The sequence below is a fragment of the Excalfactoria chinensis genome, chromosome 6 (genome assembly GCF_039878825.1).
Source record: "Excalfactoria chinensis isolate bCotChi1 chromosome 6, bCotChi1.hap2, whole genome shotgun sequence".
In the NCBI taxonomy this organism is placed as follows: Eukaryota; Metazoa; Chordata; class Aves; order Galliformes; family Phasianidae; genus Excalfactoria; species Excalfactoria chinensis.
In genome coordinates this window covers 27,391,927-27,404,095 of record NC_092830.1, presented here as the reverse complement: position 1 = coordinate 27,404,095, position 12,169 = coordinate 27,391,927, and the positions used below count along the sequence as shown (strand labels likewise).

General features: G+C 46.4%; 1 protein-coding gene across 1 annotated transcript in view; it reads right to left on the bottom strand.

Annotated features, from left to right (window-relative positions):
- Positions 1 to 11,606, bottom strand: part of SORCS3 (sortilin related VPS10 domain containing receptor 3) — a 256,024-nt gene extending 244,418 nt beyond the window's left edge. Inside the window, exon 1 of the mRNA XM_072339830.1 lies at positions 9,548 to 11,606. Coding sequence (XP_072195931.1) covers positions 9,548 to 10,144 — 597 coding nt within the window. The 5' untranslated portion in view covers positions 10,145 to 11,606. The remainder of the gene's footprint in view (positions 1 to 9,547) is intronic.
- Positions 11,607 to 12,169: the final 563 nt, after the last annotated feature.

The following is a 12,169-nucleotide window of genomic DNA, read 5'->3' as shown; positions in this document are numbered from 1 at the left end:
AGGCCTCTCTTTAGGCTCTGTATTTCCAGTAGAAGCCCAAATTCATGGCTCTCACAGCCTCAACATATCACTTCTCTTCCAGCCTGAAGGTACTACAATGAAGTACCTCAGTTTGTGAAGCCATACTGGTAAAGGGGCTATAACTGCAGGGAAAGACACTCTTAAATCACTTTCAGCTAGAAATTCGCAGTGCTTTAACTTGATCAGTCTATTAATGATTTTAGCTGAGTACATTCCACTTTGTTATTAATGAGAGTCCTGTTCTTTCCACTCTTAGCTGCTCTTCTCACCCATTTTTCCTTTCTTTCACACAAACTCTTCTAAACAAAAAAAAATGCAGCCAGTATGTGAGCTGCATCACAGCTGAAGTAAAGCAAAACCTTTATCCTTAAGAAGCCATATCAGTAAGGGACAGGAGTCAGAACTGTTGCCTTCTAGCTCTGGTTTTGACCAACAGCACAACCAGAAACAGGTTCCTCCTACCTCCCCTGCCTTATTTCTCCAAATAAAATTAACAGCCAACACTACTTACCATTCTTAGTAACCTTTGAAACACACAGTTAAAGGAGATAGCATAAGATCTTTACATACACAGTCATCACTGTTATGCTATAAGCAAAGGATTGGTGAAGCTTGACCATAAAATACATGAAATCAGACTCACCTCATACAGAAAGATTTCTTTTTTTCTCCATCTTCTAGCAGAAGCAGCACAGAACTACAGACAGGAGGCCCTGTTTACCTCCATGGAGGTTACTGATCACAGATGTGGGGGATTTTCCAATCAGGCACAAACAGCAGGTAATGGCTAACAATCAATTAGAGCTCTCATTCTCTCCTCTCTGCACACCTGAGGTCCTAAAGCATCTTTGATAAGAGCTAAATAATCATTTTTTATACATTCCTTTCCACCCAACACCCTTTTGCAAACCTCCATCCATATCAAGCTTCATCAACAGCATCAACTAACATCTGAGTTAGCACTTCTTTGTGGATGGGGGAGCCAAAGCATGGGCAAGTGTGCAACTCCATTAGGTGCAATGGCAAGTACACAAATCATGAAGATGACCTGTGCACACAGCCTGTTCTCCTCTGTCACTCTGAGGGAGCGTGTCTGAGCTTAGCCCATTTTTTTCTCTCAGCCTAGAAGGCCAGTAGGAGCTTTGAACTCAAGTCCTCTGTTCCACTAACCTTACTGTACTCCTGCCCCAGGTGATCACAGGGTTCTCAGTGCCTTTCTGGAGCAAATCAGCAGCATCACCCACATGTTACAGACTGACATACTGTCTGTAACAGCAGAAGAGCAGTTGCTACTAGGATCCTAAGGCCTTTTGTACATTCCTGGTGTAAATGATTTGCTGCGGCTCAATTCCAACCCTCCCAACACCCAAAGGTCTGTTTTAGTCCCAAAGACAGAAGTAAATACAACCTTTCTTCCTGAGGTGTTAATGTTATTTTGTCCCACAGTCCAGTGGCTGGGATGGATTCCAGCCAATTCTGCTCCTCCACACTTGCACAAAAGAAAAGGAGAGAAGCACTAAGCACACAGATTTGTGCAACATCCTCATGCTCATCAAATTATCATGCAATCATTTGAGTTGCAAGGGACCTTTAAAGGCCATCTAGTCCAACTCCTCTGGGGACACCTACAGCTAGATCAGCCTGACCTTGAGCATCTCCAGGGACAGAGCAACCACCATCTCTCTGGGCAACAAGTGCCAGTGCCTCACCACCCTTATTAAAAAAAATAATAACAAAAATACCCTTCTTCCTTACATCCAATCTAATTCTCCCCTCTTTTAGTTTGAAACCATTTCCCCTTCTCCTATCATGACAGACCCCACTAAAAAAATCTGTCCCCTTCATTATCATAGACCCCTTGAGATACTGTTCCATCCCTTGGATCATCTTTGTGGCCCTTCTCTGGATGTGCTCGAACAGGTCCATGTCTCTCCTGTACAGACAACTTCATATCTGCATTTATAGTGGAGACATAGAGGAAAAAAAAACCATCAGGATAAGCTGTAAATCAGGCATGGGGAAAGGAGCAATTAAAGCACCCAGCCCTCACCAACAGGCTCCACTGGTACAGGAAAGGGAGCAGATCAGCAGCCATCTTTGGGGGCTACTCACAGATACAAAATGGAGCACCACATTGAGAAGGGGTATGGACGCACTGCTGCTCACTGACACAGCAAAGGATAACACCACACTTCTCCCAGCCCAGCAGCACCACTGGCACTTGCTGGGGGATGTCAGGGGCACTTGCAGGACTCAAGGAGCCAAGCAGACAAGACACCCTGTGCTCCCACCTCCAGGAAGAAGCCCAACAGCAATTAGAGACAACACAAAAGGGAGATGGTGTCATCTGCAAGGCAGGGAAAGATGCTTCACCACGGCTGAGTGCACACTAAGATTATTTTGCTGTCGCAGAGGGAACCCCAGACAGCAGGAGTTTCACAGAGTCAATGACTCCAAGCAGGTTTTCATATCAATATTTCAGCAGTGCCTGTCTTCCCAGTGCGGATTTCCCAGGCCGAGCTCCCCTCCCCACCTGCTGCAGTATTTTCCTTCCTTTAGCAAATGCCCACGCTCCCTCTAGTGCCCAGCTCTGCTTCTCACACAGGAGCAATCCAGCACCTACAGCCTGCACCCCAGGGGGCCCAAATCATGCAGAAGCTAATTAAAAGTGCTGCTATTTTGGGCACAGAGGCCATGTAGTGCTTTGCAGATCCACCTGGCCAGTATTTGTGTCTCATATCCAAATGCTAAGGGGAGAAAACAGCATGATGGACCCAGTATTAGAGACCCTGCATGAATAGGAGACAGCTTTGCCACTCATTCCAGTGGGAGAGCAATCAGCTCCCCTTCAAGACTGAGAGGGAGAAAAGAAAGTGTTCTGATTATTCGGCAGCAACCTTTTCTGATTTTCACTGTGTGCTGGAACTCAGTTGGCCACAAGGGCTGGGACTGACCTTAGCATTTCTACAGCAGTTTATTGATCAAATACATTTGAGACATACAGCCATCCTCTTCAAACACCCTGCAATTTATTTGCTTCCCTCAATCTCACAGTACCCTGGAAATTCAGGAAAGGAAATACCACCACACCCTTCCTTTTGCATAGGAAATGATGCTGCAATTTTCTCTGGATTTCTTAAGGGGAAGAAGGGATTTTGGAACCTATTTGCCTTGAGCTTATGCAGAGAGTTTAAGCAAGCCAGAACGTTTGTAGGCACAGTGTTCACGTCAGCAAAGCAGTATTTTCTATTGAAAAAGAAGGAAGCTCATCTTCCCACAACCCTGTAGCTGTAACCCAAGGAGCAATCTTACATCAGTTTACAATAAGGATCCAACCAAATATGTTTTGCTGCTTTGGAGAACTTCAGCAGAACAGAATTCAATACTTCACAAGCAACACGTCATTTAATTTATGCTCTTGATTAGGGGCAGGCCAGACTCCACACCTTCAAACACAGATTCTCACTCTTGAACAGACCCCAGTGAAGCTCAAGTCCTAAATCCACAGCTGACAAAACTTCTTGCCATTGCCCTGGAACCAGTCCCAAACATGAGCTCAGGTTTAGCCTTCGCTCTTGAAAAGAGATCATTGACTCAGGTAAGCACATATTGTTCTGTGTTCCATCTGCAGAGATTCAGGGAGCTAAAGGAGCACAACACTGTGGTATGACAAGTAAATTCTCGTCTGTTTGCAACACCAGCTCCTAGAGTCCTTTAGTACAACCAACATTAAAGATCTTTGCTACTTAAACTGTGTTTTACCCCTTAAATAACACTGATTCCTTATTTTATTCTAAAATCTCTATCACAAGTTCAGCTATAAAATTGGAAACTCTCACAAAGTTTCATATTTCTGTAGCTTTGCATTTAAGGAAAATATTCGCCTTATTGCAACTCTTTTTTGGGAAAAGTTTCTCTGGTCTACCACTAGTCCTTTGTTCAAACTCATTTTCAAAATATACTATCATCTAAATGGATGAATGTTGTCCATTTGTAATGAAGTGAATAAAGGAATCAAGTAGCGGTGTCTGTTTGCACTCAAGTAACTGTGAAAGCTTAGACACCAATGTTAGACTTTATCTCTTAGTTCAAGTATTGAAGCCCAAAAGGATATTGCTATGAGAATACCAACAACTTGCTTCTCTGGGCAGGAAAATGGTTTGCAGAGATGGCTAGCTTCACAGGACCCACAAGCAAGAACATGGCCCAACTAGGCATCAACCTGACTTGACAACAAAACCAGCCTGGAAAGAAATAGCCCAAAGTATCCTTTCCAGATGCCCTTTTCCTTCTCTCTTGACTCAACACGGCCATAAAGCAATTGCCCCATGAGAGTTTCATTTCTATTTCTCCATCTTCCCCACTGGAATATCAATTTAAGAGGATTGGCAAAGTCCTGTAGAATAGCTTTAGTGGCAAACTTCATTACTGGAGAAATGGAAATGAATCAAGACACTGTGACACAGCTGGTGTCCCTCCAGGGTCAACAAGATCACAGCATAACCCAAAACCATTAGAAGAAAAAAATCAATCTAGAATAGCAATAAAATATATACAAATGCATTGAAATTAATGATTGCTCTACCACTATCTTACAGACTAGGAGTAAATATTTTAGACTGGAATCTAACTGGACTGTTGGAGCAGTTACCCACGGCTGACAACTAGCTGCAGCATTTCCTGCTTAAAGACTCATTTTCTCCCCTTCATCCCTTCCAAGCATAGCAGTACATTTGGAATTGCAAATGTTGCCCACCTTATTCTGCCCATTGTGCACTGCATTGTTAGGCATCTTAATGAAAAACTACCTGGCAGGCAGCAAGCCCATCAACCTCCACAGTTTGTAATTCACCATGGGTGTGAGTAATGTCTCAGCATCAAACCACCAGTACATTAGCAGATCACACCAGAACACTGCCAACAGCATTCAGAAGAATCATTCCCGGAAGAGACAGGCTTCACTTGGACAATTTGCTTTACACTGCCAGCCCTCAGAACTAGCATAAGGTAAAGCAAAAGGATCTCTGATAGCAAGAGAAAAAGAAACACAGAAGCCTGTTCAGGACAGGTCTATCACCATCAGATCATGTCTATCTGAGCCTTAAAAGCCATTCTGGTGACTTGCAGCACCACTTTCTTTGAAACTAAACTCTTCCTCAGTGTCCATTCAGACATATTTTGTGGCTTCTGTCTCACATTATATGCTCTCCTATCAATAAGATAAGCTTCATCTTTCTAATTCTTCTTCAGGTAGCAGCTGGCTACTATAGTAGCCATTAGCCACCTTTTCATCAAACTCTTCTGCCTAAGACTTCTCACATTCCCAGTCCTTGAGTGAATCTCATGATCATGCTAACTCTAGAGATGACAGCAGTAGGATGGCATGATAAAACAAGGCCCTGTACAGCCATTTACCAGCTCTCATCCTACCTTCCCCAACTTCCAAAGCCTAGATCTTACTATAAGCATCAGTGCAACTGCTACACGTGCCTTAGGCAAATGTCCTCTCTTTGTTGTGGCATTTTAGCACATCTTCTCATCTTTTAGTCTGAATTTTGGCCTGAAGTTGTTACTAGAAAGAAAGGAAACGCATACTGGGATGGGTGAAGCACACTATGATCATAAGCTGAGGCCCCTTACTGGATAATGGACTGAAAACATCTTCTGGAAGTTAAAGAAAACTAAAAATATGTTTGCTTCTTACACTGAACAGATCAAAACACTGAACTTGCAGGGCTTCCATCAAAAAAGCGCAGAGTTAAATACTTCCTACAAACAGTTACATTCATCAGAGTGATAATTCTGAAACCTAATGACAACTGGTGTCCCAGTGTACCATTTCACTGAGGATCACATCAACAGAGCAATCTGAGTGTATTTTTTGTATCCACTGCTTCTCACTGAAATCTCTTGGGGAAAAAAACTATTGTCAAGAAACAACATTTAAAGCTGTAACAACACTAAAAGTGATGCTGCTTATTTTTGTAGGTCCTTATCTGAGGTAAATATGAGGGGAAAAGGAAAAAAAAAAAAAAAAAAAAAAAGAGAGATAATCTGAGAATTCAGATTATCTTCACAGGAAGGTTGGAGAGAGCATCTGGTGAGCAGAAAGAGGGAAAATTTCATGCAATAACACAACCACCTAGAGAGAGGGGAATAAAGTGAAGAGGATACAACTGCTCACGCAACAGCACACTGGTACTGTGTGCAGAATGGAACGGTTTTCAAACAAAATGGCTTGCAGATCTTTTGAGAATAATGCTGGCTTGCGCTAAAAATTCTCCTTTTTTCAGAAAGGCCACAACAAGAAAACATTTTATCTGATCTACAGCAGGTCCTCAAGAGCTTCAGCAACTGCTCTCAACAAACACTTCTATAGGACAGATTGATTCTTAAATGTAAAGTCATCCTTTTCGTTTATCAGACCCAATGAATTAAGCCAAGTGCAGCTCCTGAGATAACAGACAGAGAACACAAACCTCATTTCTATGCTGAACGTTATTTTTGCATTTTCCTAATAATTACCACCTGAAGATCTTCGGGTATTGTATTAAGCAATATTCTGCTCCACAACACCACTTTGTGGAGGTAAGCAGTACTATTCTCATTTAACATGGAAGAGGAGATTCAGCTGGGTTAATTGTCTTTCCTAAGGTCACAGAGAAAGCTCGTGGGCAGGACAAAGCAGAGAGCCCAGATTCCCCAATCTCACCAGGCTTTTGCCTCTGTTCTAATCCTGACCTCACTATCTGCAAAGGGAGAACACAAAAGTTGGTTGCCTGGAAGGGATTATTTTTTTTTTTAATATGTTTAATATGTTAAATTGAGCTTTGAGCAAGAAGAGGCGGAGAGGAAAAAGAGGGGGAGTTGCTCTTAAAATAACAGTAAAATACTTGCAGGAGGTTCTAAATATTCTGGATAACAGGACATACAGCAGCTACAAACATCTCCTTCTGTAGCGTCTGTACATATATATATCCCAGTTAAAAAAAAAAAAAAAAAAAAAAAAAAAAAAAAGAACTAATTTTTTATAACTATCATTCCCTCTTCTTTCCAAATCCATCCAGCCTTAGGAAACCCCCATCGCCACTGCTTGATTTGGAATGTACTGCTTCACAGCACAAAATGTGATTGATCATGTTTTTAATAAATCATAAGCCAAAAAGCCTCAGTTTTGAAGTCTGTTCAAGTAACAGGAAACTGGTAAAAGCAATCCATTTGCATCTTTACTGTTTCGGTAGCCTAAAAGCAGTAGCAAGCAGATGTCCTACGTGTTCTACTTGATCATCAAGCACTGTCACGAGACATGAGTTAATCTTCTGGCCATTCTCACTCAAGCCAGCTTCGTGCTGCTTTATGTCTTCTGTGAACAAGGAAAACATATGCTCCAGGGTGAGAGACTGGGAACAGAAGTGGCTGGAACAGAGGTCACTCTAGTTCCCTTCTTAACCTTGGGCAAATTGATCGACCTCCCCATGCCACAGCCAACCCAACAGTAAAACCAGGAAAAAACTGGGCTGCAGCAGAGTCAGACACCAGCATCAGCCTTCTCTGATAAGAAATGAAAGGGCTCAGCTTCGAGCATTTAACTGTCCCTCTGGAGTCATATAATATACTGCTAAAAAAAATAAAATCCAATTAATCACTGAATGCAGTGTGTGCTCTCTGAAAGACAGGAATGAAAAGTCTCCCAGTGCCAAACTCCACTCTAGAAAAAAATCATGAGAAGCAACACTATTATTTCTTAACACGCATTTTCTTCCTTCCCACAGACAACACACTGGCAGCAAACACCAGTCATTTCCTTATGCTTTTGAGTCAGAAGCCGTCAGTGCGTGGTACCTTGAGGTGCAAAATCTTAATGGAAAGTCGTGAACAATCAAAAAGTTTTCCTTTATCACTTATGCCTTCTCTGTCATCCGGAGTTAAAGAACAAATGAAGCTAGTAATTAAAATGGCATATTTCTATGAAAGAAACAGAGGAAGATGGGGGTATTTGGTGAAATCATTTTCTTGCACCTTAGAAAAAATAACCTCCCCACACACACACACAAATGTTGATAGAATGAGTTTTTTCTACCACTTTAATCAGAAATACTCTCAACTATCAGAATCCAGGTTGGGAGGGGATGGGGGATTTTAGCTTCTTTTGCTCAACGCCTTTGATTCAGCGCTGAAATGAAACAAAAGAGAGGGCATGTAGGTTGTTTTCTTTATTACATGTCACGTTATATTAAAAATAAATAATCCCAGAGACAAGTGTAGTGCTAAAATATACCATGAGGCTGTTTTCTCTTGGATGTTTGCTTTCATCTTTAATGAGAGTGGAATTCATGTCTGGCAAACACAACTGCCTTTAAAAATTGGTTAAATCAAAGTAACATCTACATTGCTGTCAGCATTATTGCCTCAGAAATAATAAATAGAGAAAAACTTCCAGTCAAAAAATGAAAGGAGGTGGTTGAATGGCACATTATTAAGCTATGCCTGATGTAGAGATAGATAGGCAGATAGGCAGATCATTTGCTTTTTAATGACTAATCAATCTCATGAGGGAAATATCTGAATATCCAGCTGATCTGTTCTGTGCCTCTAATTGCTTTATACACATTTCCAATAGCAGCAAAACAATAAAAGAGGCATTTTCAAGGCAGCAAGGAGCTACAGTAATCAGAATAATGGGAATATTGTCACCAGGCATAAAGGTTTCCAGGAGCCCTTTAGATTGTGCCTGCTCACAGACTTTGCAGCGGAGTGAAATAGCATCTGTGACACCAACTTAAAAGAAACTGTAAGTCCTGTCCCCATCCACCTGCCGGGTGTCACAGCTGAGGGTGTGAGGGAGGGCCCTGCACTACCAGGGCACCGCTGTGGGTTTGGGGATGCCCTCCCACAGCCCCACAAACTTTCAGGGATGTTGCAGCTCCTCCTTACTATTGACTTCAGGTAAAAGGCATGAGATGACATGGATTTCTCACAAACTTTCCCCTGTGCTCACAACACTACCTGCCTCCTCTAGGAATCCCTCAGCATGCTGCAGAGCTTTCCACCCCTTAATGAATTTAATGGGATCCGTCTTGTCACCAGCATGCAGAGCTGTAAACAGGAGGCCCTCTCCATCACCATTCCATCACTCACACCCCCCCAGGCACAGATGCAACAAAGCATGCCAAAGTGCACACCACGTAGGAAGAGACAGCGCGGGGACCCAGCTGTGCAGCACACGGGACAGGGGCAGAGCCAGGGGTCTTCCTGAGCAATGAAGGGAGTGGGCTCCAGCACCTGGGGGCGCTCGGGCTGCCGTAACCCCACAGAGCACAGCTGTGCAGGGTGGGGGTGCTTCTTGCTTTTTTTTTCTCCAGCAAAACTTTTCTCCTTCGCATGGGGCGATAGCTAAGCATCCCATCCCCCCTGACCCTAAGCACAAGATGCCTGCTGAGCTCCCTCTCCTCCCCCCATCCAAAGGGGCGAGCACAGCCCCATCCTTCTCCTCCGATCCCACCCGAAGCGATGCGGCGGTACTCACGCTGCTGTTGTGTCCAGACCAGTGCACCATAGCTTGGTTGTGCGCAGCATCCCCAGTGAGCGCAAAGGTAGTGCTGCCCAGCCGGAGCTCCTCAGCCCCCCGTAGCCGCGCCGCTCTCCCCTCCTCCGGCGGTCCGCGGGGCTGAGCCCTGGCACTGCGCTGCCCCTCGGCCGCGGGCATCCCGCGACCGCCGCCCTCCGCCGGGCTCCCTTCGCTGCTCCTCTTGCTCCGCGGGGCCGCCGAATCCCGGCTCCCGGAGGCTCCGCCGCCCGCCCCAGCCGAGGGGGGCTCCGCGCCCCGCGGCCCCGTGCGGTCCCCCGGCTCCCCGCCCGGCAGCGGCTCCGCCGTCACCGGCGCCCCGATGGAACCCCGCGCTCGGCCGCCCGGCCAGCTCCGTAATCCCCGCGGCGTCGGCGGCGGTGGCTGTCGCTGTTCCTGCCTAAGGCGAGACGAGGAGGACGGCCAGGAGGGTGATGGAGACGAGCAGGATCTGCAAGTTATTTCGGCGCCGGTGCAACACCAAGAGAGAAGTAAGAGCCATGTCCAGGCGACGAAAACGGTGTGGCAGGTCGGAAAGCAGTTAGTCCCCTTCTCCATGCCTTTGCGGAGCGAGTCGGGGGGCTCCGATAGGGAGGGGGGCGAGGCGCTGCGTTTAGGGCTTTTAAATTTTTTTTTAAGGAGAAAGGGGCCGGCTTCTAATTATAATTATTATTATTTGCAAAAGGTTCTTCTTTCTTTCGCCCTCCTTCTTTCTCTTCCCCCTTTCTCAGCCTCTGAGACGGTGACCGGAGGAAAAAGGGGGAAAAAAAAATAAAATAAAAATAAAATGAAAGGAAAAAAATAGAAATGAAAGGAAAAGAAGGAAAAAAAGACCAAACAAATCCTCTCTGCCCGGTAGTTGGATGCCGTTCCGTACTGTTGGTGGATTTTTTTTTTTAATTTTTTTTTCTTTTTTTTTTTTCAAAAGTGCTTTTCAGTGAAACTGTTCACGTTCAAGGATTTGATCAAGTGAGAGGGTAACACCACACGGGGGGAGGAGCCCCGAGCCCTGCCAAGCGCCGCTGAAATCCAGCGCCGTGTCACAGCCGCGCCGCCGGGGGCCGGGAGCGGGGCCGGGGGCGGGAGCATCACCCAGCCCTGTCCTCCTGATTCGGTGCGTGTGCTGCTGCCGAGACAAAGCAGCCTCCTTCAATATTTTCCTCCGAACGTCTACTTACACGCGCGCGTATTTACAGCATTGTAGGCATTCCTCACCCTGTGTTTATCTCTGTACGTGGGCGGAGGCTGGAATGAGTAACTCCTGGCTCACTCTCGCCGTGGAGCAGTGCGCTCAGCCCCGCTCCGCCGCCTGCTCCAGCAGCTTGGATGCGGCCGTCCCGAGCGGCGCTCCCCGACCGTGTGCGTGGGCACCGGCGGGGCAGAGAGAGCGGCGGCGCGCTTCTGGGGTTTGGGGTCACCAAGAAAGGGCCGTGTCTGCAGGCAGCTCACTGGAGCGTCGTCTCGGGACTGTGTCGGGAAAAGGAAGGAGGATGATGGATCTCCTCAGCTCGCGGCAGAGCAGCGCTGCCGCTCCCGGCGCAGAGTTTCTCCCATCAGGACTCGTGCGTTTTGCTGGCAGAGCCCGAGAAGCCTCCACAGCCTCAGCCCCCGGACGAGGTGTGAGTAATCGCACGGTGCGCTAGGGCAGGCTGCCTCCTCCCACGGCTGCCGAGCGTTCCCCGCCTCTGGAGGTCACCTCGTCAGAGCCACGCGTGTCCATGCCATATCTCCGTAGAGCGGTTCACTGCAGCAGCATGACAGCGCTTTTCCTTCAGATCAAACCCACGGTCGACCTCCTACCCCTCCTTGCCTTATCCTTTCAAAAAGTGTCAATAACTCTCTGTTCAGCCTCCCACTCACCTCATCAGCCATCCTCACTGCTCAACAGTTTTCCCTATCTTAACATGGGTCTCCCAGCCTGGTAGGGAGCGAAGGGGACAGAGCACGAATGGGTGATCACTGTGCCTGCCTTGGGGAGAGCCGGGAGGGGTCCTTGCCACCTAGTGCCCCACATTGGGCTGGGGATAGAAGAGGAGTGAGTGAAGAGGGTCTGGGGTGCCAGGTGGTTGGAAGAGCTTCAAATCCCATTGTGGAGAGAGAAAAGTGGGAGGCAGAGGTTTTGAAGCAAATCACCCACTCTCAACTCAGTGGATGTTATTTCTGGCTTGGAATGGGCTTTTCAAACTACGCTGCCAAAACATTAAGTAGATGGCATTTTGTTTGTGTGGGAGCAGTGATGTGGGCCTGAGCCCATCCATGAACACCCGCACAATTTGCACACACCAAGGGTTGGAGCTGTGCTGCATGGCCCCCAAGGCTGCACCCTGCCACTGCTGGTGAATAAATGACATAGTACAGGGAGGTGAAAGGATGGCAGCACTGTTCCAGGGTTGACTGCTGTGAGAACAGTGTCTCTGGACACATAGCATCCACCACCTGCATCCCAACTCTGGATCTTGCTGTCCGTGTCCCCTGCAAAGGGATTGCACTACCCAGCAAATGCCATCCTCCCACAGTGAGGCTGCTGCTGTGACACACAGCCATTATCCCCAAGTTATGGTTAATGTTTCTCCAGTCCCACTG